This window comes from Anabrus simplex, chromosome 7 (assembly GCF_040414725.1).
Source record: "Anabrus simplex isolate iqAnaSimp1 chromosome 7, ASM4041472v1, whole genome shotgun sequence".
Classification (NCBI taxonomy): Eukaryota; Metazoa; Arthropoda; class Insecta; order Orthoptera; family Tettigoniidae; genus Anabrus; species Anabrus simplex.
Window position 1 is genome coordinate 305874408 of NC_090271.1, and position 27620 is coordinate 305902027.

The 27620-nt window shown below is 39.0% G+C and overlaps 1 protein-coding gene across 1 annotated transcript in view; it reads right to left on the bottom strand.

Annotated features, from left to right (window-relative positions):
- The window catches only part of LOC136877599 (mitogen-activated protein kinase p38b), a 166720-nt gene that overhangs the window by 89471 nt on the left and 49629 nt on the right, over positions 1-27620 (bottom strand). The window contains exon 6 of the mRNA XM_067151763.2: positions 472-543. Coding sequence (XP_067007864.2) covers positions 472-543 — 72 coding nt within the window. The remainder of the gene's footprint in view (positions 1-471; positions 544-27620) is intronic.

Sequence of the window (27620 nt, forward strand, 5' to 3'; positions counted from 1 at the left end):
TTTTCACTGAACACACTTTGAGGTTATTTATTTAACAAAAACCAAAAATATTGCAAATAACATGCAAGTAAGTTGTGATGTTGATGAGTGAAATAGCATGAGAATGTGCAGGAGGGGAGGGGGTGGGAGGAGGGGCTTCTTCATGGTTATCAAACAATTTCAGTCTTACTACATTAATCTGGAATGTTTCGACTTAAGAGGGTTACACCATTTTTGAGCACATACTGATTTACTTTGAGATGTTCTTTAACTGCAGCCTTCAGTGAACTCAAGGGCTGAATGTACTGCATTATTGCAGGGACTAAGAAATAAGAGAGTGCCCTCAAAAATATAAAGTGACAGAGAATTTTCTGAAGAGAGAAAAATATAAAAGAAAATACTGCAAAAATTTTTGGGCAAATATTTCTGCATCATTTAAAAAAACATTTTTAATAAACCACCACTTAAAATACAACTGCCTGAAAAGGATACGATCAGTACCAGGAAACAGTGTTCTTCCAGTAAGAAGTTCGGCCATGATGCAGCCAACTGACCAGATGTCCACTATCAAATAAAAAAAAGAAAAACAATTACATGCAAGATGATGTATGAAGAAATACGTGACAGTTTCAACATTAAAACACCACTTATCAAAATGAAAGCCACAAAAAGGATTTAATGAGTGGAATATCCGCACAGAGGCAAACAAGACCATTATGATTGTCTATGTAACATATTTTCTTATAAATTGTACAAAACTGTGTTGATTCTCCTCCTCGTCAATACTCAATATTACATCCATTTAAGATGAAATTTTACATACACAGGTTTCAACCCGGCATAGGGTCATCCTCAGTAATATATATATACTAGCAGTTACCCGCGATTCGCTCGCGTGGATTTCGTAAAATAATAAAAGTAATCGTTCCTCAGTACTGTACTAAGACAATATCTGAAAATCCCTAATGTATAAACGTTCACCAACAAATCGAGTTTCATTTACCCCACAAACTCCTTGTAAACCACGTTTGTGTTATTGCCTTTTAGGGCTAAGATGACCATGCAACATAGAACTGTACATATGAGAAACAGTCTTCTCTCAAATAAAAAAAATGCTTATTTTTAAAGGAGATTCCAAATATCTATCTCCACATTGTAACATTTTCAGTTTTTGGGATAGGCTATAAGAATCCCCATAAAAATAAGTAACTTCTTTATCAGTCCTTCCCATTTTCCGAAAACAAAGAGAAACACATGTTCCTTTACTTTTAAAGGAGATTCCAAATACTAATTTTCGCGTTTGTAACATCATCAATTTGTAAGATACAAGCATCCTCATTAAAAATTATTCACTTCCTTTCACCCCCCACCCCCCGCGTTAAGTGCCTTTTTCAAAAAGAAAAAGAACGTGTTCCTGTATTTTTAAAGGGCTTTCCAAATACCAAGTTTCATGTCTGTAACATGTTAAGTTTAGACATATACTGCAGATATTCCAGTACCCATTTTCAAAATTCACCCAATTTTTCAATTCTTTTCAACCCCTTAAGTGGATTTTCCAAAAACAACAAGTACGTGTTTTATTTTTAAAGGAGATTCAAAATATGGTACCAACTTTCACGTCTGTAACATCTTCAGTTTCTGAGATAAGTATCTTCTTAAACAGAATTCGACTCCTTCCTTACTTACTTTCACCCCCTCCTCCCCCTCAAGTCGATTTTCCGAAAACAAAAATATACGTGTTTATTTTTAAAGGAGATACCAAATACCAAGTTTCACGTCTGTAACATCTTTATCTTCTAGAGATATAAGTATCATCATACAAATAATTCAACGAATATTTCAGTTCTTTCCCCCCGTAAGTGGATTTCCGAAAACAAAAGAAGATGTGTTTCTTTATTTTTAAAGGAGATTACAAATACCAATTTTCACTTCTGTAACATATTTTTTTTGAGATATAAATATCCTCGCAAAAGGAATTCAACTCATTTTTCACCCCACTCCCGTTAAATTGATCCCCCTCCCCCCAAATGCGTGTTTCTTTACTTTTAAAGGAGATTCCAAACAACAATTTTCATGTCTGCAACCATCAGTTTTTGAGGCATAAGTACCCATATTAAAAAAATTCAATTTTTTCACTTCCTTTCACCCCCCCCCCCCAAGTGAATTTTCCGAAAACAAAAAAATACGTGTTTACTTATAAAGTAGCTTCTAAATACCAATTATCACGACTGTAACATCTTCAGTTTTCTAGATATTTGTCCTCATAAAAGGAATTCAATTCCTTTCCACCCCCTCCCCCCAAGTTTATTTTCCCCCTAAAGCACGCTTTTCTTTATTTTAAAGGAGATTCCAAATACCAATTTTCATGTCTGTATCAACTTTAGTTTTCATAAGGTATAAGTATCTTCATACAAATAATTCAATAAATTTTTCAATTCTTTCACCCCCTAAATGGGATTTTCCGAAATCAAAGGAATATGTGTTACTTTACTTTTAAAGGGGATTCCAAACACCAATTTTCATGTCTGCAACATCTATAGTTTTTTTAGACATAAGTAGACTCATGCAAATAATTTAACTAATTTTTCAATTTTTTTCACCTCCACCTAAGTGGATTTTCCGAAAACAAAATATATGCATTTCTTTATGTGATTCCAATCACCAATTTTTACGTCTGTAACGTTTTCAGTTTTTGAGATATCAGTATCCTAATACAAAGAATTCAACCCGCTTTTCAACACTTTCTATCCGCCCCTCCCCCTACCCCAAGTGTTTTTCCGAAAACAAAAAATACGTGTTTCTTATTTTTGAAAGGGATTAAAAATACCAGTTTTCACTTCAGTAACATGTTATGTTTTTGAGATATACTATAGATATTCTCATTCTAAAAATTCAACCCCTTTTTGGCTCCCCTTAAGTGGATTTTCTGAAAAAAAGTATCTACATCTCTTTCTTTTACAGAAGTACCAGTTTTCAAGTCTGTAACATGTTAAGTGTCTGAGATATATTGTAGTCCTAGATATAATTTTTTTTAAAATTTCCACCCCATGTGTCACACCCGTTCACTCCCTATTCATTGGATTTTTCAAAAACAAAAGAATACATTATTCTTTATTTTTAAAGGAGATTCCAAATACCAATTTTCATGTCTGTAACATCTTCAGTTTCTGAGATAAGTATCCTCATAAAAGGTATTCAACCAATTTTCCCCCTTTTTTCAACCCCCTTAATGGGATTTTGCAAAAACAAAAAAACAAAAAAACCACGTGTTTCCTTATTTTTAAAGGAGATTCCAAATACCAAGTTTTACGTCTGTAAACTTTTAAGTTTTTGAGATATAGATATCCTCATTCAAAATTTTGCCCCCCTCCCCCTGCCTTTTCACACCCTTAGCAACAAAAATACATGTTTTTTTTATTTTTAAAGGAGATTCTTAATACCAAATTTTACATCTGTGAACTCTAATTTTAAAAATTTCTATAAATTCACCCCATTTGTCACTCCTGTTTAACCCCCATTAATTAGATTTTCCAAAAATATAAAAATACATGTTTCTCTATTTTTAGAGAAGATTCTAAATACCAATTTTCAGGTCTGTAATATCTTCAGTTTCTGAGATATAAGTATCCTCATTAAAGGCATTCAACCCATTTTTCACCCCTCCTAGTGGGATTTTCCGAAAACAAAAAATATGTGTTTTTTATTTTTAATGGAGAATCTAAATGCCAATTTTTACATGTGTAAACTTTTAAAGTTTCGAGATATAGATATACTCATTTTAAAAATTCACCCCCCTTTTCACCCCCTTAGCGACAGAAAATCCAAAAATCCTCCCTTGGGGAGCACCTACAATGTGATATAAATGTATTCTCAAAATTTCATTCCTTTATGTCCAGTAGTTTCGGCAATGATGAATCAGTCAGTCAGTCAGTCAGTCAGTCAGTCAGTCAGTCAGTCAGTCAGTCAGTCAGAAGTTATTTTATATATATATATATATATAAAATAAATTAAGAACATTAGACACACAATATGAAGTGCTTGTTAAAAAGTTTTCCTTAAAAACACGATGAAAACTAAAAATATGAGGTGGTGATTTTTCAAACAGTTTTTGAGCTGGAGGCCTTTTTGTTTCAATATTTTCGTTGTCCCCTGATGTAATTCAACTAGCAACGTCAACAGTAACTTAGAAGACAAAATACTGTGTAGTCGACATACTGTGTCCTTGTGGCAGCCTCCGGATGGGGGAAGTTGTTATAATAATAATTGTTACCGTGTTTTTGTGGTAGGTAGGCGTGAAAGAAGGTGCTGGGTGGTGAATGGATCTCAAGCTACGAAAGAGAAATTAATTTCAAAATTTAACAAGGTTATATTTTCTTTTCAAAACAAAGATATAACAAGCATGGCAGGTACAATGTAGCAAATCAACGGGGAGTCACAATATTTACAGGATTTGGGCTTCGAGCCCCGAAAACACAATGCTTGGGCAATCAGCCCAGTTTTACCTCAAAGACACTAGTTTCAACAGAGGGGCAGAAAACCCCATTCATACCTCGGAGCCCTTGCTCCAAATTACACTAAAAAGCCTCCACGAGGCATATGACACTCGATTTTCAAAAGAGCCCCACGCTCTCAAAATTTAAGCCTCTCAAAGGCTACACCAAACTCCACCTTCAAGTTGTCCTCAACGGACCAAAACACAGGGGAGAAATACCCAATCTACTGAGGTCTAATAAATGAAAAGAAGGTTAATTACGTGACCTCTAAAATCACAATTTGAGAGGAGGCGAACTTGCACTCCTTAATACACTTTGTTTCTAAGACCTACGTTGGCTCTTAGGCCGCTGATGCAAGGGCTAATCCCATACTACTGAGGTGACTTAAGAAAACACAAACTTACATTACATTACTGAAGAATAGGTTGCGAAAAATAAGTTCACCTCAAAACAATGTGAGTGGGAGCTCGAGAGGGTTAAGCACTCTCTATCCCGATATGTAGTTTGAAAGATAGAATAGATACCAGTTGCTTTTACATTTGAAAGGAAAGTTACATGGTGGAAGACCTAGAACCCGCCGCGAGAGTTAAACTGCCAACTCTAGCTAGAAAAGATGTTATTAAGAGGCCATTACCTGAAGTTGAACAGCTGGTGAAGAAAGAGGCGCTTCCCGCCTCCTGCTATGTACTTTACACACTGAGAGATGGAACAAAAGTGGCCCCGAGACCCTAAAATCAGCAGTTTAAATACTCTCGCGGAAGTTTCTAGGCGTTAGGGGAAAGAAAACACCCGCCCACAATGTTTTTATTGGATAGGCCCCAGCAACATATTCAAGTTGGGGGAAGATACATCTGATTGGATAGAAATTAATTTAAGAAATTCGTGATTGGATAAATCTAAAACAAGGGGAAAAAGAGGGGTATACAGCCAACTTAAACAATAACAGAAAGAAATTTAACAAAACCCAAACTTTTGAAATAAAAATTTCTCCAACAAAATAGTTCTTTAACTCCGCACTAGGTCGCACTATTGTTGATCTTCAGTAGTGTCCTCTAGAAGAGAAAGTTCACACTTCTTACTTCAAGCGAAACAAAAACACATCAAAAGTGACACAGTTCAAAAACTCAAAATTTTCCACGTGGTGACATCTTCTGAGAAAGTAGAGAATTAATAGAATAGATAAAGTTCAACCTTCCTCCAGAAGAGGAGTTTCAACTGGCGCAATTTTTAAATAAACGGTGTAGAGGTGTACCGCCCGGTACAGACCTCCCCCCCCAAAAGTTCCTCCAGGGGTGACACATGAAATCAGTTTGAAACAAAGTCCAAGTAATGATGTTGATACGAAGATAGATAGCAGAAGCATTTACAAGATTTCTTAATTCAGTTTCAAAATGTTGTTGTTGCAGGTGAATGAAAGTCTTTATGTTTGTAAAAGTTGAATTTCTGAAGATAAACATTTAATACTTGAAATTGAAGGAAAAATTTGCAATGTCCACCAAATATTGCTGTTGAATTCCCATGAAGCGGAATTAAGGTTGAACAGAAATGTCTATGTAGTTGATGTAGGCTAAGTTGAATGGCCAGACCGGCCGTTGCAGCTTGCGTCCAACGGAGGCCGCTCGGACCCCTCAAGTACCCTGAGATACCGCTCGCCCGCACTATGAGGGGAGCAGAGGTGTTGAAGTACGCCGCGCCCGCGGTGAACAGATACAGGCTGCGGGCGTGTAGCAGGTCGTGCGCCGCACATCAGCCTTGGCCGGGAGGAGAGTTCCGGCTCGCCGTGCACATGTCGTCCTCGCTGGAGAGGAGGGGGCCCATCCCCCTCCCCAGTCGCTGCACGGCGCTGCGCGGCTGCGGGGGCGCTGAAACATTAAAGCTAGACGGCAGAATTGTGTTGGACTATCATCTTCTTTGAGGGTACAGGCTTGTGGAGAGGTTGAGGGGCCAGCGGCGTGTAGATATCCATGGCATTTACTATTATGAAGCCACAGTGTAAGGTGGAGCAGGAGACGGGAGCGTGGTAATGGCCGTGGCAAGGACAGGATGGCAGTTTAACGGATCGGGGCAGGTAGTACAAAAGGCTTACATCTAAAACCAAAATATTACAGAAGGGGCAGAATGCCTTAAAAGTGAAACTCAAAAAAAAAATATAACCTTCATATCCTTTCAAAATAATATGAAGCAAGTTAACACAGAATTTACACCGGTTTCACCTGGGACAGGTGAACTCTAAATATCCTCTCGGTGGCTGGATTACTTAACAATAAGGTAACCGGTGTGAGAAAATCGAGAATGACACAAGGCCCATGAAATCTGGGGGCAAGCTTGCCCGCGGGAACAAAATTTTTGACCATAACCTGGTCGCCTACCTTCAAAGGGGTGGGTCTCCGTCCACGATCATACCTTTCCCTAATCTTTTCATGAGACACTTTAAGATTGGCTTTAGCCTTCTTCCAAAGATCTTTAATATTGTCTGGATCTATTGTCTCGGGTAGAATGTCATTCAGAGACCAGAGGTTAGAAAGCGGCGAGTTGGGAACAAACTTAAACATCAAAGAAGCTGGAGTAAACTTGTGAGATTCATGAACCGCCGAATTCAAAGCAAAAGCTATCCAATGCAGGGACGTGTCCCACCTGGAAGGATCTTCATGATGATAGGCAATGAGTGCGGACCTGAGATTACGGTTAACCCGTTCAGCCAAAGATGGTTGAGGGTAATAAGCAGATGTAGTTACATGAGAGATGGACAAGTCAAAACAGAATTTACGAAACAGATTTGATGTAAAAGCTTTAGCATTATCAGATACAATGTATTGGCACGGACCAAAAGAAGCAAAAATAGAATTTAGGCAAGTAATGGTGGACTGAGCGGTAGCCAGCTTAGTCGGAAATAACCAAGAAAATCTAGTAAAGCCATCTACGCACACAAAGATAAACTTGTTAGCATTGCCCTTTGACTGGGGGAAGGGTCCCACATAATCGATATACAGACGTTCCATGGGGCGCGACGCTTGATGCGAAGACAAAAGGCCTACCTTGGTGGACATGGTGGGTTTACTGAGCAAACAAGATTTACAAGCTTTTACAAGTTCACGGATTTCACCGTCCATACCTTTCCAGATGAACATTTCACGAATCTTCTCACGAGTTTTAAAGATTCCAAGATGCCCTCCTAATGGGGTCTCATGATAATACTTGAAGATCATAGGTACAAGAACAGCTGGAACGACAACTTTCATCATCCTATCATGCCTCGATGGGCAACATAGAACACCATTCCTCAGAACATAAGGGACAACATGTTCCCCAGAAGAAAGGGTTTCCATTATCGGAGCCAGCGTCGGATCTTCACGTTGGTATTTCTCAATATCCCTAAAAAGCATGGGAGCATCTGTTAAGATGGCATTAACACCAGATAGTATGGACTCGGGAGGTGATGAACTGTCGACCGTTTCGTGGGTCTCGACGTCGTTATGAAACATACGGCTGAGTCCATCAGCAACAACATTTTCGGTACCTCTGATATGTCTAACCTCAAACTGGAAGGCGGAAATACGAATAGCCCAGCGGGCTATACGACCAGTACGACCCGGCCTACCTAAGACCCAGCTTAATGCTTGATTATCTGTCTCCAGGTCGAATTTGACGTGTTCCAGATAGAGACGGAACTTTTCTAAGGCGAATAAGACTGCCAAACCTTCGAGCTCATAGATGGAATACTTGGCTTCTTGAGCCGACAAGGTCCTAGAGGCATAGGCGATAGGTCGCCTCCCTAGTTCAGTCTCTTGAAGAAGGACGGCAGCTACCGCTGACGACGACGCGTCGGTTTGGACGATGAATTTCTTCGAGAAATCAGGCATAGCAAGTACAGGGGCATTACAAAGTGCTAATTTAAGGTCTTCAAAAGCGGCTTGTTGAGAAGGTCCCCACTCGAATTTGATGCCTTTCCTACGAAGAAGGTTTAAGGGCGCCGCTCTATTAGCAAAGTTAGGAATGAACTTTCTGAAGAAATTCACCATACCAATGAACCTGGCGATACCTTTAATGTCCTTGGGAGGTTTAAAATCACGGATGGCCTGTGTTCTAGAATGATCGACTGCTACACCATCAGGTGACACAATATGCCCTAGGAAAGACATAGAGGGCTTAGCAAAGGCAACCTTGGACAACTTAACAGTTAACCCAGCCTTACGAAGGCGATCGAGAACTTCTCGCAAATGATCTAGATGTTCTTCAAAAGTCTCTGAAAATACGACAACATCATCTAAATAGTGATATAAGTACTCGAATTTGATGTCGGAGAAGACCCTATCTAGTAGCCTAGTAAGCACAGCTGCCCCCGTGGGGAGCCCGAAAGGCACGCGGTTGTATTCATATAAATTCCAGTCCGTGGCAAACGCTGTAAGGTGTTTAGACTCTTCGGCAAGGGGAATTTGATTATAGGCCTGATTCAAGTCCAAGATAGTGAAGAACTTGGCCTTACGAAACCATGAAAAACAAGAATGAAGGTCCGGAAGGGGCACAGATTGCAACACCACCTTCCGATTGAGAGCCCTGTAATCAATGACAGGCCTGAAGCCTCCTTGGGGTTTCGGGACTAGAAAAATAGGCGAAGAATACGCTGACTTAGAGGGCCTAATAATACCATCCTTCAACATCTGATCGATGATTTCTTTCAGAGCTTTCATTTTAGGAGGAGACAGCCTATAAGGTGGAAAGCGAACAGGAATCGAATCCGTGACCTCAATTTTGTATTCAATAAGGTCAGTAACACCAAGAGTATCAGAGAACACCTCGGGAAACGACTGACACAATTTACGAATACTATCAGCCTGCTCCTCAGGTAGATGTCTAAGGTCTAACAACATCTCATCCTGGGTAGGCGAAATAGATGAACATGATGCAGAATTACACTTTAATAGAGGGATTTTACAATTAGAGGCAAATTTGAATGTGCACGACTTACTCTGAAGATCGAGCACAAGACCAGTGTGAGACAGGAAGTCCGCTCCCAGTATGATGGGGCAAGACAAATGCTTGGCCACAAACAATTTGAATTTCCATGTAAATTTAAAAACACGAATTTTGACATGTAAGGAACCTAGAATTTCTAATGGAGATGAATTAGCCGAAACATATTTAACAGGAGATGAGTCATAGTTAGGGAGTTTACAAACAGATTTCAATTTAGAATACCATTCAGCCGAAATAATTGAACAAACACTGCCTGAATCTAAGAGAGCTGTTATAGGCTCGTTATTTAACTCAATCTTAAGAAAAGGAACAGGTGCGGGGGTATCCGCCGCAATCCTAAGACACTCTCTGGGGCATTCAAAAAATGAATTTGAAGATTGCTCATTCCCTGAATTCTTGACCTTTTTGCCCGGGGCTGAGCCTTGGAAAGCAGAATTAGTCGACTCAGCCGAAGCCGTTAGTCACTTTTTATTATTGGCATAGGTGGAATTTGCACCAGAAGTTGAGCAGGAGGGGGTGCTATTGGAGTTTGGGCAATTCTTGGCGATATGTGAGAAGGCCCCACACTTAAAACAGCCTTGTGATGACCCTGCTCCATTCCTTGTCCCACTTGACTTGATCAGTGGACACTTGTTGCGCAAATGATCAGGCGACCCGCACGCATAACATTTACGGGGATTGACTGGTCGGCGAGGTGGAGGCCGAGTGTTACTAAAAGAAGGCGGGGGTTCTTTTGCCACGCGCAAGGAATCGGCATACCTAACTCCTTCCGCAGAGACGGCTAACGCTTCAAGTTCAGAGAACGTTTGCGGGCACGCCGCGAAACACAAATATGACCTATAGGGAGGTGAAATTCCCTCTACAATAGCCTGTACAATCTGATCTTCAGGAAAGTGCAGAGCAAACACCCTAGTGTAGAATTTGATATCTTGTATGAAATCAGCCAAGTTTTCATCCAAGCGCTGTACACGGTAATAGTACTTCTGAATCAGGGAGGACCTGGCCCTAGCCGGGATAAAGTTAGCTAGCAAATGGGCATGGAAATCCTCAATAGATGATTGCTCGGCAATGGCTCTTACGATTTTATCAGAGAGAATACCAATAGCATACGGATAGATAATTTGCAAGATTTGACATGGCGAAAGAGAAAAAACAAGAGCATGATCCTGAAATTCCACTAGAAATCTTAAAAATGAAATTACATCACTAGTGGTGTTGACAGAAAACTTAGAGATACCTCTTAGCAACATTGCCAATGGATGAGGCAAGCTGCTAAACCCAGGTGACATAGTAGGTAAAGGTTTCAATGGCAACGAAGTTAAATCAGAACGGATGTTACTCAATGATGCACGGCGTTCAGACCCGCTGTCTAATGGGGCAGAGATAGTTTGAGCAGTTATGGTTTTCCTATTGACTTCTCCCTGAGGAGGCTCTTCCTCGTTACCTACATTCACCGTGGCGGGTGGATCAGTTTTGGGAGGAACTTCGCCGGTTAGCAATTGAGTGACCTTATTAGACAATTCAGAAATAGTTTCAAGGAGCGTATTAGCGTCCTTCCTCTGAACGTCATTCACCTTTAGAGACAACAGATCATTAACTCTATTTGCAAAGTGATACAGCCTGCCTTGCACCCGCTTAATTTGATTAGGAGACGGATCGTTTTCATCAAAAAAGCTGACTACAGATGCTAGCCCAGTAATATTCTCGACGATCGTGGAAAGAGAGTCATCAATTTCTTTCTCTCCCAAATTGGGGATGGAAATGGGCAAATCAAGGGACTCTCTAAGCTTGTTGGTGTCGATTGCAACCGTGCCTCCAGATTGCACATTTCTAATAGTTAACTCGTATATCAACTCCTCTTTGCGCAAATAGTTAAGGAGGAGAACATCACGAGGGCCGGGCATGATGACAGAACAATTTTGAAAAACTCAAAAAATTCCAGCAACGGAGAAAATTGTTAGAGTTCGAATCAAAGCAATGTTTAGCCGACAAAAGGGGCTAAACTGAGACCCATTCAACCACGCTCTGCTACCACTTGTTACCGTGTTTTTGTGGTAGGTAGGCGTGAAAGAAGGTGCTGGGTGGTGAATGGATCTCAAGCTACGAAAGAGAAATTAATTTCAAAATTTAACAAGGTTATATTTTCTTTTCAAAACAAAGATATAACAAGCATGGCAGGTACAATGTAGCAAATCAACGGGGAGTCACAATATTTACAGGATTTGGGCTTCGAGCCCCGAAAACACAATGCTTGGGCAATCAGCCCAGTTTTACCTCAAAGACACTAGTTTCAACAGAGGGGCAGAAAACCCCATTCATACCTCGGAGCCCTTGCTCCAAATTACACTAAAAAGCCTCCACGAGGCATATGACACTCGATTTTCAAAAGAGCCCCACGCTCTCAAAATTTAAGCCTCTCAAAGGCTACACCAAACTCCACCTTCAAGTTGTCCTCAACGGACCAAAACACAGGGGAGAAATACCCAATCTACTGAGGTCTAATAAATGAAAAGAAGGTTAATTACGTGACCTCTAAAATCACAATTTGAGAGGAGGCGAACTTGCACTCCTTAATACACTTTGTTTCTAAGACCTACGTTGGCTCTTAGGCCGCTGATGCAAGGGCTAATCCCATACTACTGAGGTGACTTAAGAAAACACAAACTTACATTACATTACTGAAGAATAGGTTGCGAAAAATAAGTTCACCTCAAAACAATGTGAGTGGGAGCTCGAGAGGGTTAAGCACTCTCTATCCCGATATGTAGTTTGAAAGATAGAATAGATACCAGTTGCTTTTACATTTGAAAGGAAAGTTACATGGTGGAAGACCTAGAACCCGCCGCGAGAGTTAAACTGCCAACTCTAGCTAGAAAAGATGTTATTAAGAGGCCATTACCTGAAGTTGAACAGCTGGTGAAGAAAGAGGCGCTTCCCGCCTCCTGCTATGTACTTTACACACTGAGAGATGGAACAAAAGTGGCCCCGAGACCCTAAAATCAGCAGTTTAAATACTCTCGCGGAAGTTTCTAGGCGTTAGGGGAAAGAAAACACCCGCCCACAATGTTTTTATTGGATAGGCCCCAGCAACATATTCAAGTTGGGGGAAGATACATCTGATTGGATAGAAATTAATTTAAGAAATTCGTGATTGGATAAATCTAAAACAAGGGGAAAAAGAGGGGTATACAGCCAACTTAAACAATAACAGAAAGAAATTTAACAAAACCCAAACTTTTGAAATAAAAATTTCTCCAACAAAATAGTTCTTTAACTCCGCACTAGGTCGCACTATTGTTGATCTTCAGTAGTGTCCTCTAGAAGAGAAAGTTCACACTTCTTACTTCAAGCGAAACAAAAACACATCAAAAGTGACACAGTTCAAAAACTCAAAATTTTCCACGTGGTGACATCTTCTGAGAAAGTAGAGAATTAATAGAATAGATAAAGTTCAACCTTCCTCCAGAAGAGGAGTTTCAACTGGCGCAATTTTTAAATAAACGGTGTAGAGGTGTACCGCCCGGTACAATAATAATAATAATAATAATAATAATAATAATAATAATAATAATAATAATAATAATAATAATAATAATACACTGTTGACTTAATTATTATGTTCAATCATGGGCTGATATATGCAAGTTGTTATCGAGTTGAACGGTCTGCTTTCTAGTCTGCAAAGTGGAAAATAAAAACCAAATTAAGAATTAAAAAATGGTAACTGACAGGAAACATTTAAGGCAAGTTCCGATGAAACGAAAATGAACTTATGTTACGTGGCATGCTTGTATTACCCATGTTCTCTCACTACGGAGTTCAGCTTTTGACTGACGTGCTACCACAGTCGAGACGTACGACGTGTTGTTAGGAGGAGGTGGAGTGGGGAAATGGGAGAGGGCTTGAGAGAGAGAGAGAGAGAGAGAGAGTCATTGTTACAATTTACAAATTTCATTTCCTAGTTAAAGTGGGAGTATGCACGATTATGGGGGTGGTGACTGAAACTGAGTGTAATAATTGTGATTTCTTCTGGTCTTGTTTTTTACTACAAATAATTGGAATGAAATTTTACTTTCTTTTTTTTTTCATTTATCTCATTTAAGTTGAGGGCTGGATTCTTGTATTGATCCATGTTGAGTGGTGGACCTTTTTGTTCAAGTAGAATTTTTAGATCTTGGTCTATTATGGTATAATTATGATTATGGTCTTCATGATGGTTACTCATGGCAGAGAAACAATTATATTTCAAAGCGTTTTGCGGTGTTCTGTATATCTTGCATGTAATTGTTTGTAAGAAGTTCAACTGTCATTACGGATCTAACATGAGTTTTATAGCCTGTAATATGTAACATATCACACTGACAAAACACCTCAACACAACTTCATGAGCTTTACACAACTCTCTAGATGACAATGGATAATATTAAAATAATTATGTACAATGTGTTGAGTAAGTTTATTGGAAGTAGAACTGTCTATTTTAACGCTTCTTCCCTTGCTGATGCTCATACATAAATGTTCACATGAGAATGTTGAGCAAAAATGTTAACATCTGAACAATATTTAATGCGCACATTGCATCATCTCCACTTACTCCTGTAATACCAGTTCTTCAGAACTACTGTGTTACACGCAAATAATCTGTGCCATCGAATAACCCATGCACCCTAATTTTAGAAGGAAAAAAGATAAAGAGATAGGCTTAAATTTGTGTTTCATTTACAAGAAGTCAATCCTACATAATGAAGACTCCAAAACTGAATAAAATATAAATTTGTTTTAAGAAACACAAAAATCTTCACATGTTGTTGCAGAAGCATCCAGGACTTGACCTACAAAAGTCATCCTCAGTTCAATTCATGATACCGCAGTTTTTGAAGGATTTTTCCACCGGTGGTAGGTCAATTGATTTTCATGCTCATTATAGCCACTCACAAATCTGAGTCATATCCCGCCACTTGATATTTCCACTCTGCATGAATTCGTATTGGAGAATGATAATCCACCAAATAAGTTTTCCCGTGTTGCAACTTCTGTCACACTTCTCGAGTTGTGTGTCCGCGGAAGCTGTCCAGGACCAACATGCTACATACCTTTAGCAATGCGCCTGAGCAATGTTGCCAAACATGTATCATCCAATCAACCACAAGATCACTGTCCAACCACTCTTTTCCTTTCAGATTCACTTTCACCAGCACACCTTTCATTGATACTTTTAGAATGGTAGTTTTTGTCCATCACCAGTTTTACACATCACCGTACACCTCTCTGTTTCACTGCCACCAGTTCTTATCAGTACCCCAGATTACATCTTCCTGTTGACAGTGTTTTTGAGTGGAATTTCAAAACAGACCTGTGTTTAATCCTCATTACCAATTTGTGATAGCATATAGGAATGTTCTCGGCAAAAATTTATTACATCGTGATGAAAATTCGCTACCTTTTCTTCGTAATCACCTGGAAGCCATTGAGCGATGCTAGTTCTTCTCCAGAAGTCTAACCCATTCAGATTGCTTTCATTTCGCAAAATTTCACCTGTAACTGTGTATCCATACATATAAACACACAGCCTTTCTTTGAGGTTCTGTCTGGGCGTGAAATGCCTGGCAATTACTATTTGTTTCTTGAAGTAACATTTTTTATTTTTTTAACTTTTCAGTCTGTCGAACATGAAATATAACACCTGTAACACATTAACATACCTACAAAACATACTATTAAGAACATCATCAGTTTCTATCAAATCACACTTTTTCTTTGAGAGGTGAGAGGACGTTCTACTGGAGCAGCCAATTAAGATATGTTCCAACCTTCAAGTTTTTAAGGGTATAAAAAGAATTTAAACAATACATGTTTCCACATTTCTAAATAATTTTCATTAAAAACAAAAAAGTGTGGGACAGACATACTTAAAAGTTTTAAAGTTACATTCACTGAGTCAAAAAATGAAAGTAATATATGAAATTAATTTCGTTTCATTGATCCATATTGATGACTAACTATTTTCAACAGGAAGGGCAGGTCTACCTATTCAATATTCAATAAAAAACATATGGTTGAATACTGAATAGGTGGAACTGCCCATCCTGTTGAAACTGGAAAGTAAGGCTTCCTTCTTAACAAAATTTTGTATTTTTGCCAGTCACAAATACAGCTTTCTCTGACATCATACTTCCTCCTTGCTGCATGGTTTCCAACATTCTCTGCATCTTCAATAATGTTTAGCTTTTCTTTAGCCGTGAACTAGTGATAACGAGAACTTGTAGTCACACTTAAAACGGGGTCCACACGTCACTTCTAACGTGCTGACAGCCCACAGACCGAGGCCAGAGAACGTTACAGTATAACTGGCTCCACGTCTGAGGTGAAACAGTGCCCAACTTATTTCAAATATTGCGTGCAGTCCAGTTTTTCTTTGATAAATTAATAAAAATATATAAGCGCGGAGTATTTGTGTATATACGGCATTGGATGCCTACTACAGTTCCGCAAAACCATCCCATCCTGCCTGCTTCATGCGCTATGGCCTTCCTATACTATCCTGTTGTGAAGCACAAGCTGTCCTTTCCATTCTGCCTGCTGTTACACCATGCATTTTTCGTCCCACCTTGCCCGTCTTAAATATTTTTATGGTGATGGGACGAATGGGATTGTGGAGGTTTGGAGGTGAAGAGAGATCTGTGCAACCACACACGAAGATATGAAGCTGTTACTTTAATGATTTTTAGTGGTGAACCCACGTATAACAGATACTTAACAGTGATCATGGGAATAAGGTGACCAGACACACTCCTTTATCCAGACCTGTACTCCTTCTTAGAGTACTGTATGGGCCTGGGTGGAGTATTTTAAAAACCTAAACTGTCCTCCTTTCTATAGTGAATCTGCTTATTTTGGGGTAATCTGTTTTATTACTTGGTTTTTACAAAGTAGTATTCTTCATTACATGAGTGTGTCATCAATATCACATCGATATAATGAGGTTAGGGATATACAGTACATGCGATTATTCTATGCATACCTTGAATTGTGATAAAAGATGCCATTTACCATTATGTGTATTGCATGCTTCTCTGTCAGCAACACCCTGTCAGTTCATTGCTACGTTAACATGTGACAGATGACATGACAAGTGACAGGCGATAAGTGGGGTAAGGGTAAGAAGGAAGTGGTTTCTGGGTACAAAATGATACTTTCCTTGGTTCTTGAATTTCCTCCAATGATACAAGCAATCAATTTAGTGTTTTCTCTTTCAGTTTGCACATTCGCATTCAGGCTCCATCTCCACATGCAAGTGATGATGGTTGATGCATTATTCACATGCTGGTGTTTTCCCACCAGTTATTCGTGTGTTAATCATATATGCTTTGTTAATTCCGTGTTGGATTTTAAAATCAGCACAAATGCATTCAGAATGCCTAAGTGGAAGAGTAAACTTACAGATATTCTTGCAAATAAGTATACAGCTTTTAAAGAAGGCAGGAATGAATTAGTAGCGGAGTGCAATATTCGTGCAGAAGGAACTTACACGACTGAACATGGACATCAGTACAAGGGTGCAAGAGAGAAATGAAATTTACGAAAGTGTGACTATCTGGAAGACTAAAGTACCAAAGAAGTGTATTAAGGAGGTGATGTACATGAAGAATATAAAGAACTACTGCCTCATACTGGCACATCCAGCAACATCCACATCAACAATGACCCGATTGACTTTCATGCTGTTATATTTTGTGCAGTTTATATCTAAATTGTTGTGGCTGCAGGTATTCTTCTTTGTTTTCTTCATCAGTTACTAATAGAATTATTTTCTTAATTTTTTTTTTACAATTTGTTTTACGTCGCACTGTCACAGATAGGTCTTAAGGTGACGATGGGATAGAAAAGGCCTAAAAGTGGAAAGGAAGCGGCCGTGGCTTTAAGGTACAGCCCCAGCATTTGCCTGATGTGAAAATGAGAAACCACAGAAAACCATCTTCAGGGCTGCCGACAGTGGGGCTCGAACTCATTATTTCCCGGATGCAAGCTCACAGCTGCATGCCCCTAACCGCATGGCTGACTCGCCCAGTACTAACAGAATTCAGTCCCAGCAACGTGTAATTTGATCTGGATAAGTACATCAGATCACGAATGACCCAAGGATAGTGTTAATGTGCCTATTAAATCCTTTCCACGTTGGATGTTAAAGTGAAAGTACAGAATACATGTGAATGTGTAATAAGCAGATTAACGAGTGGCTTAATGATGAAGACACAGACAATAATGGTGAAAGTGTACTGAAAATGAACAAGAAATACAGGATGAAGATGCTGACGAGATATCACAGTTATTCCCAGGGCCCTGTAATTCTTACCAGAATGAAGATCTTCCAGGACAACAAATCCCTCGTTTAGACCCTGACTAGCTCAATGAAGAGGATTCTGTATTGGAGTTATGTCCTGTGACAAATGCTGTTAGAACTGCCAAAAGAATAGTGTTTATGGCAAAAATTGCTTCAAATTGACCACTCTGCCTCCCTCCAGCTCGGAAACCAGAAAACATAATCAAGGTAAGGTTGCTTCAGCTGTAGATTTTTGGCTAGATCTGAATAGATGCTGAATACGACTGTCACCCATACGAATGCGAAAGTATCAGAACAGTGCTCAAATTATGGTAGTAAAGCTTCATTCGTCAGCCATCCCAAACTTCTGGAGACAAAAGCTTTGTTGGGTCTGCTATAGGGAGCGTGCGCACTACTGGTAACAGAGAACTCTGGCAGAGTTCACAGCATTACTGCCAGAAGAGTATGGGAGAGTGCGTCCCACTGAGTCACAGTCACGGCGAAAAATACTGTTGCATCCTGTCATCAAGATATGAACTAGTGGTATGGAAGTTGTAATAAAATATGATTTTGAGTACATGCACTACCAAAACAGTCGCAAATAAACAGTGAATAAGGTACAGAAACTAGCTGAGAGTGGCCACGTACTACAAGCAGAAGAAAGATAAACTGTTTCAAGTTGTACACTTACTGGCTTTGTCATAAGACAGACGAGTGTCAGTAACAGCACGTACAAGTTTACGATTGAGGCAATTATGTTAGCTCATGTTGCCATTAAACTGTTCTCAAGGCTTAATTTGAGCATAACATTCAAGAAGTGCTGGAACTCATAAATAAAATTTTAAAAAAATTGTGAATCACTGATTTACTTTAAAGGGAAGTGGTAAGTATCCTACAACATTTAAGAAACATTAGGATCCATCTTCAAATAGTCATACAATAATGAGCCTGTAATACTTCTATTTTTTTTGCGATTTTGACAGTGAAATGTTTCGGGTCATATCAGACCTGAGGATAGTGTTGATGTCAACAATCCATGATAGTAGCTAAGGGTTAAGAGAATGGAAGAGGGAAGGACACCAAAGCAGACGATGGAGGTTAACTGAATGAAGAACAAGAGGTAGACCCAGACTAAGGTATTTAGACCTGATCAAGAACAGCATAATGAGAAAGAATCTGGATTAGAACTCAGTTGACAAGAAACAATGGTGGTTGGATGGAAAGGTGACATTAACACATTGCAGAGGGGAGAAGAGTTAACTTGTCTTTGGGTGGCCGAGTGTTGCAGACGGGAGAAGAGTTAACTCGTCTTCACAAGACTCGTATGTTCGGTGACATCTGTTGTAACGTCTAAAACTAGCTGGTGGGCAAGGTTACTAGAATTTTTATTTTTTTTATTTTTTTTATCAAACAGTGCATTACACAGAATTTAACCCCTAATTTTTTGAAAAGCGTTACGAAACAACGTTTTGTTCCTCCCCATCAACAGGATGTTCAGGTTAGGACAAACAAACTTTGGTTAGAAAATGAACTAAAATTTATCTATAAGAAAAAGTCGTTTTTAAATCATCGCTTATATGAAACTCACTTAGAGGCAGCCACCTTACTCTCAAGTGCTCAGTGGAATCTCTTTCAAGACGAAGTCCAAATCAAGTTGTTCAATATTTTGTCCAAAAAACAGATAACACTAGAGAAAAAACTTGAAGCACTTAAAAATAAGGTAAAACACAGCAACTCCCCTCCAAAACCTAACAGCAAGCCTAAATTTAAAGTTAAAAACTTCATTATTGTTCCGTATTGAATAGAGAAATAAGATGTACAATATTATAGGTTAGGATCCACCTTTCAATACTCCGTAATAAGATGGTAAAAAGTAGTTACAACCTGTTTAATGGGACCGGTTTCAACACATTTTAAGTGTCATCATCAGCCAATTTGCGAAGATCTTAAAACAACTAGCACATTGAATACAGGCAAAAAATTAACATTGTATCATAACGTAGCAATTCAGTAAATGTTCAAAACACAATAATCACAGTCAAGAGAGTAAACAGAACATCACTATCTTGCGCCGAAAACAAATATAGCTGAAGTTCATAAGCAGGTCAAATATTCGCTTATGTAAAGTCGTTGCTAGGCAGGTCTTGTAGGCATTTGTTTCTCCGGCCGAAGAGCAAAAGGTGACGTGAATGAAGTCCTAGGGGCTCTGAACTTCAGAGCGTGGGTTGGCGACCACGGGGCCCTTAGCTGAGTCCTGGCATTGCTTCCACTTACTTGTGCCAGGCTCCTCACTTTCATCTATCCTGTCCGACCTCCCTTGGTCAATTCTTGTTCTTTTCCGACCCCGATGCTATTAGGTTTGCGAGGGCTAGGGAGTCTTTCATTTTCACGCCCTTCGTGGCCCTTGTCTTCCTTTAACCGATATCTTCATTTTTCGAAGTGTCGGTTCTTTTTCTTTTTTCTTCGAATTAGTATTATATTAAGGATTGTTGCCCAATTGTATTTCCTCTAATAACAATAACCACCACCACCACCACCACCACCACCACCACCACCACCACCACCACCACCATCACCACCCTCTAATTAACGTCCCCCCCTTTCTCTATTTATCATTTCTTTATCAATTACTACGGCAAGTTGTTTCGAGTTGAACCTCGTATTTCTTTCATTATTTCTTCCTATTTTTTAAATATATTTTTTATTTGGCTTTATTCTTTTTTAACGTTTTAAATTATTTTATAAAACCTATATATCCACTTTGAAATTTGACGAAATTAAATCCTACACTGTTTTCCTAGGACTTCATTCACGTCACCTTTTACTCTTCGGCCGGAGAAACAAATGCCTACAAGACCTGCCTAGCAACGACTTTACATAAGCGAATATTTGACCTGCTTATGAACTTCAGCTATATTTGTTTTCGGCGCAAGATAGTGATGTTCTGTTTACTCTCTTGACTGTGATTATTGTGTTTTGAACATTTACTGAATTGCTACGTTATGATACAATGTTAATTTTTTGCCTGTATTCAATGTGCTAGTTGTTTTAAGATCTTCGCAAATAGGCTGATGATGACACTTAAAATGTGTTGAAACCGGTCCCATTAAACAGGTTGTAACTACTTTTTACCATCTTATTACGGAGTATTGAAAGGTGGATCCTAACCTATAATATTGTACATCTTAGCAAGCCTAAACTCGCTAATGACACTCTACAACAATTCCACCCACCAGTAATTAGTCTTTCCACCACCAACTTAGATGAGGACGATATAAGAATTCTTTCGAAAGGTCCAAAGCACAACTGGCCCTGTTTCAACTCGGCCCTTACAGCCTCCAAACTCGTAGTTGAATCAGAAGTTGCTATCAGCAAAATGCCATATGAACTACAAGACGAACTCAGAATGGACGTAAAAAAACAATTAAACAAAAGTTTTTTCTCAAAAAATCGCACTGCGACTCCTACCACCAAAATCAACAAAGATTCCCTTACTGAAAGAAAACAAATTCTCAATCTTAAAAAGAAAGTCAAAGACAACCAACTCATCATTACAAAGGCCGACAAAGGCAACACAACAATCATTATGGATAAAACAGATTACATTCAAAAAACCAAAAATTTCTTAGATAATGACTCCTTTTCGATAGTTATGAAGGACCCAACACAATCAATTCAAAGGCAATTGAAACAAATTCTAAAGAACACATCTTTTCTCCTCACTGAGAAAGACAAACAAAAGTTAATTACTATGAACCCAGGCCTACCAACAGCTAAAGCACTACCCAAAATCCACAAAACCGGTGTCCCTATTCGACCCATAATAAACTACAGACCAAGCCCCTTATATAAATTATCTCAATTTATCCAACAATTTCTTAATAAACATTATAAATTCTCATCAAATAAATCCATCAGGAACACTGTAGAATTAGTGAACAAACTAAACAGTTTCAAGCTTCAACCATATCATTCAATGCACTCCTTTGATATAGTCAACATGTATCCCAGTATAAAAACCAACTCATTATTCCCGATCATTGAAAAGAACTTACTTGCTAACAATCAACTAAGTAAACTAGAAGTTCAAGACTTTATGACCATATTAAGATTACTAATTAACAATAACTATTTCACATTCGATAAGATCATTTACAAACAAGATGGTTTGGCTATGGGTTCACCAGCCTCAGGAATTTTAGCAGAGATCTACCTTGATTTCCTAGAGCACACCGCCATCGACAATAACATCAAATTTGCTAATATCCAATTCTGGGCTAGGTACGTAGATGACACATTTATAATCCTAGATGAACGCTCCATAGACGCGCCTTCCACCCTCAAAAACCTTAATAACATTGATCATGACATTAAATTTACCTTAGAATCAGAGATAAACAACTCCATCAACTTCCTAGACCTAACAATCAATAGGCACCCCTCTTCGTTCACATATAGTATCTATAGAAAGCCCACTCAAACGGCCACTACTATAAGAAATGACTCACTACACCCCCAAACACACAAAGCGGCTACATATAATAGCTTAGTAGACCGAGCATTCAAAATTCCGATGTCAAGAAAAAACTTAAAGAATTGAACACCATTCGCTCTATAGCAAAATTTAATGGATATTATGAATCCTTTATTGAAAGAATAATCAATAAATTCAGACACCGCCCAAAAACCACCCTAATAAAAGACAATACTAACACTGCCACGTTTTCCACATTTACCTTCAATAAAGAAATTTACGTCACTAACGTTCTTAAAAAACACAACATTAAAATAGCCTTTCGTACCAACAATAGAAGCACAGAGATCCTACACAACTCTTCATCAATAAATAAAAGTAGTCCTTTTTCTAAATCAGGTGTATATAGGTTTTCTTGCCAAGACTGCAAAAGTTCTTACCTAGGGCAAACAGGACGCAGCTTTAAAATCAGATATGTAGAACATGTCAATGCCATAAAACACAACCGTTTTTCCGCGGTCGGCCTACATATAAAAGAATTTAAGCACAACTTTACTGAAATAGATCAAGATCTTGAGGTATTAGATATTCTAAACAAAGGTTCTTTCCTAGACGTCACTGAAAACCTCGATATTCATTTAGACCAATATTTCAATCCCAACCTAAACTTAAATGATATCTCAGAGAAACCAAAGATCCTATTCGACTTTCTCATTGAATTTTTCAAAAACATTAATATCCCGAAAAACAGATCTGTCTTTCACATTATGCATAATACTTTGTCACGCCACACACTTTCACCACATCACCCTCCATATTTCCCCTCCTTCCACTCCTCCTCCCCTACCGCTCCTTCCCTCTCCCCTCCTAATCCAACAATGGCCGCTCCCCAGACCTAAACTATCCAACACTCTCTGTTCCTCTTCATCTCGCGCCATAGCTTTACCGCATTATGTCCCCCAATAAACATCATAGAAACCTGCCCCCACCCTACACGTAACGCTGCAACAATACACCACAAATAGTGGCACCTCCAATCTCTCAGAAAACGTATTCCTTAATACCAATTTTATATTCTTGTCGAGCTGAATACCGGACCTGTGAAGATTACAAGATTATTTTGTGCATCTACAGAATGGTGGTGTTAATGAAGCTATGTAATATAGAGAGAGACTTTCAAAGGTGGTTAAATGAAGAAGTTATATCATTTTCAAAATCATGCTTTCACGTCTCTGCACAGTATTAAACTACAATTTACCGTTAGTCTTTATAGCTATTGTTGAGAGTGAAGGAGAATTTCCTGTTGTGTATGTTATCAGGAACTCAAGGGAGACTTCATTAGTTAGTCGGAACATAGAAAAATGATGAACTCTTCTCAGAAGAACTCTTAAGATTTCACCTTACTTTTTCCTGCCTGCTGGCTCTTCAGAAGTGTGTGCGCGTGCGTTTTGTATTCAGGAATCATTCAAGGCAAATATTTTCGCACTGCAAGATGTGTGGTTAAGGTTATTTTTAATATGTATAACTTTTGCTTTCTCAACAATTCATTTATTTCGTCCCTGTTTTTATCTCCTCGTAAGATGTGTATTGTTTAATGTAGCACCTTGTGTAAAAAATTGGGTTAAATGAAGAAGTTATATCATGTTCAAGATCATGCTTTCACGTCTCTGCACAATATTTAAAATGCAATTTACCGTTGGTCTTTATAGCTATTGTTGAGAGTGAAGGAGAATTTCCTGTGTGTATGTTTATCAGGAACTCAAGGGAGACTTCATTAGTTAGTCAGAACATAGAAAAATGATGAACTCTTCTCAGAAGAACTCTTAAGGTTTCACTTTACTTTTTCCAGCCTGCTTGCTCTTCAGAAATGTGTGCGCGTGCGTTATGTATTCAGGAACCATTCAAGGCGAATATTTTCGCACTGCAAGATGTGTGGTTAAGGTTATTTTTAATATGTATAACTTTTGCTTTCCCAACGATTCATTTGTTTCTATATTCGTCCCTGTTTTTATCTCCTCGTAAGATGTGTATTGTTTAATGTAACGCCTTGTATAATATAAATGTCTACATGCTAGCCTATTTCCCACATTTTGGCTGAAGATGACGCCAAACAGCGTCGAAACTAGTTCCAAGTGTAAATATCTGTTGTAAATAAACTATAACATTTTTGTATTGAAAAGGTGGACCCTTTTAAGTTTCCTATCTTCCAAGGTTACTAGAATCTCGGTGTTGATACTTTTGTGTTATTCCATGATAGCTTTCCATTACATTCTTCTTCTGTTTTCTGATTCATTTGCTAAGTTTTCTGACCTCATGTTTACATTGTTCAAGGAGCCATGTGGTGGGTAAGATGGCGCTTCCCAGACTGAACACGAGCTTAGATGCAGATGAGATTTTTAATTAATAATATCCGTATAAGTAACCGGATTGCCCCCAGTGATGTTGACGACCGTGAGTTCGAAGTTGAAAGCTATTCTAACAAAAGTGTTTCGCTTGATAATGATGTACGCCCTCCAAAACAACGTGACGTAGAAGTGGTCGAGAACGAGGCTGAAAGTGATATTGTGAGCGTAAATGGAAGTATATGCCTATTTATTCTGATGAATGTGTAGAAAATAATAGTTCACCAACTTTAGAGGATTTCCCAGGAGTTGCTGGCAAAAACGGTAAGACTGGATGAACCTCAAAATATGGAGTAGTAGGGCTTACTTTTTGTGGTGATTTCTTTGAACTTGTTGCCGAGCATATGAAATTGTGTCACGAGCAAACTTCTTCATCACACAAAATATCCCCTAAGGCTCCTTTCACACTACACGGTTTCGACCGTACGGCAAAAAAAAGTACGGCGGCATTCCTTTAGTGGCGTGAAGAAGAGCATTAGACCTTTCGCATTGCACGGCACGGCAGCCATGCCGTTGCCGTGCCATGTAGCAGCCGTGTCTCGCCACTGGAATGGACGGCTGCCGTTGACTCAGTGGCGCACACAGCTAAATGCGTGCTTTCACACTGTACGGTTTTTTAATCATACGGCAGCTCTCGAGCAGCTGTAGAGGAGATAACGCGAGGGTATCTAGACACAACTTATACGCATTAGTATCGTAGTGTTTTATTGTTTGCCGGGCTGAGTGGCTCAGATGGTTAAGGCGCTGGCCTTCTGACCCCAACTTGGCAGGTTCGATCCCGGCTCAGTCCAGTGATATTTGAAGGTGCTCAAATACGGCAACCTCGTGTTGGTAGATTTACTGGCACGTGCGGGACTAAATTCCAGCACCTTGGCGTCTTCGAAAACCGTAAAAGTAGTCAGTGGAACGTAAAGCCAATAACATTATTGTTTTACTTTGTTGTTCAGTGTATTGCTTTGTAGGATTTATTGTTGGTTTTGTGAAATGGCTGACACAGATTCTGAAATTCTTATTACTCTGGTCCATACTGGGACATAACTCTAGACATTTACACAGTAGTGCAATTGGGTATTGAACGTGTGTGTTGGGGGAGGTGGGGTGAAGGCGAAATGTACAAACAACAAAACGTACCCGGGTTTGTGGTGTATAGCATGGGGGGTGGGAGTAGGTATATACACAAAAACTTTTCAAAAAAGCTCGAAGTGGTAGGCTAATTTCGACAGAGAGGTAAAGGTTGTCAGACTACCAACTTAAGTGCGGTAATAGTGTTTTTTAAGATATTGATTCAATACCATACAATACAACTTTCATCAAAGGAACAATTTTACACATGCACTAAAATTAAACAGAAGTACGGCGTGATAATACAATTCAAATTCGTTTAGTATTTGACTACACACTACGAAACTAACACACTAAAAGAGATTGCCAGATAGACAAATGCGCGCTGCAAGGGAGTGAATCATACCTCGGTGTTCATGACCTTAGCAATAAAATATACCCCTGCCACTCTTCCTCACAGGATATGCAAAGTATCCACTACTTGGTATGGAGCTATACAAGTCGGTTAGCCGCGACAAACTACATTTTGTGCATATTCCCGCTATTAATTGTATTAATAATTAAAGAAAATAAAAGACAGATATATCTGATAAGACAACAGGGCTTGTACAAATTGCTTTTTTAAATAATTAAAATAAGTCCTAGTTTCAGCCACCTAAAATGGAATAATAATGTAATGTTTTCTCCACAAAGTGGGACGGGTGCGACCGCACCCCCTCGCCCCCCTAATCGATGCTACCACATTTATAAAGATCAGAATGCGACAAGGAAGTGCCTGGCGTGAAGTGTACTTAGAAATGAAACCAGATTTTGATCTAATTTAAGACAAAGAAAAAAATGTGTTTGGTAACTTAAGTGTATTTTCAGTATATTATATATATATATATATATAGATAGTGTATATTATTACATAATGCAGATTCACAAATATATACTTATACAATTTCACAGTTTAATGTTCAGCCACAAACTACTAATATTAAGAAATCATCCTATTATTAAAATGACTCTCTTGTATGACTAGCATCAAGACATGCACTGAGCTTCCCATGGCAAACAAAACCGTTGCAGTGTGAAAGCAACATATCCACGGCAAAGAGCCGTATGGTTCTTTTTGCCGTATGGTCGAAACCGTGTAGTGTGAAAGGAGCCTAAGGGCTTGAAGTGGCCTGATGTAATGATATGACACGATGTTTTCTTTGCTTTGTTTATTTTTGATGGGACAGATAAAAAAAAAAAAAAAGTCGTATTGGAAAGACTACTGGTCAACTGATCCCCTCATTTAAACCACCATATACAGTGAGTAGAAATAGATTTGAGCAGCTACCACACCAGGAAATGTTATTAGGACTCTTACCAAAGGTCTCCAGTAAATTTCACCATAATCAGTACAAGGTTAGTGAAGCTCGACTCATTTGGGTATGTGCATGCACTGTAGCAATTTGTTACACAGAAAATGGCCGGGCACATGGGTTGAGCAGTGTGATGATCACCCGGGTCCGCAATGTGTTAACATCCGGCAGGAGCTGAAAAAGCGAAAATGATGATGATGATGATGATCAAGGGCGGCATGTGGTATTGCTGCAGTGTTGCACAATTCCCAGTAATTTTACACTTCAATTGCAGTCTTTTGTTCCCATTTTGTACTTTAATAAACCTAGTATATACTCCAAAATGTATTAAAACCAACTATCTTTGGTTGTTTGATGTACTAATGCTCCACAATGGACCAATAAACTCTGACATCTTTGAATCAAACTCAGGGGATTTGCTTTCCTTTGGCAACTCCCTAGCGCACAGCGTGCCGCAATGTAGTTTCAACACTGAGCTTGATAGCTGCAATCGCTTAAGGGCCGCCAGTATCCAGTATTCGGGAGATAGTGGGTTTGAACCCCACTGTCGGCAGCCCTGAAGAT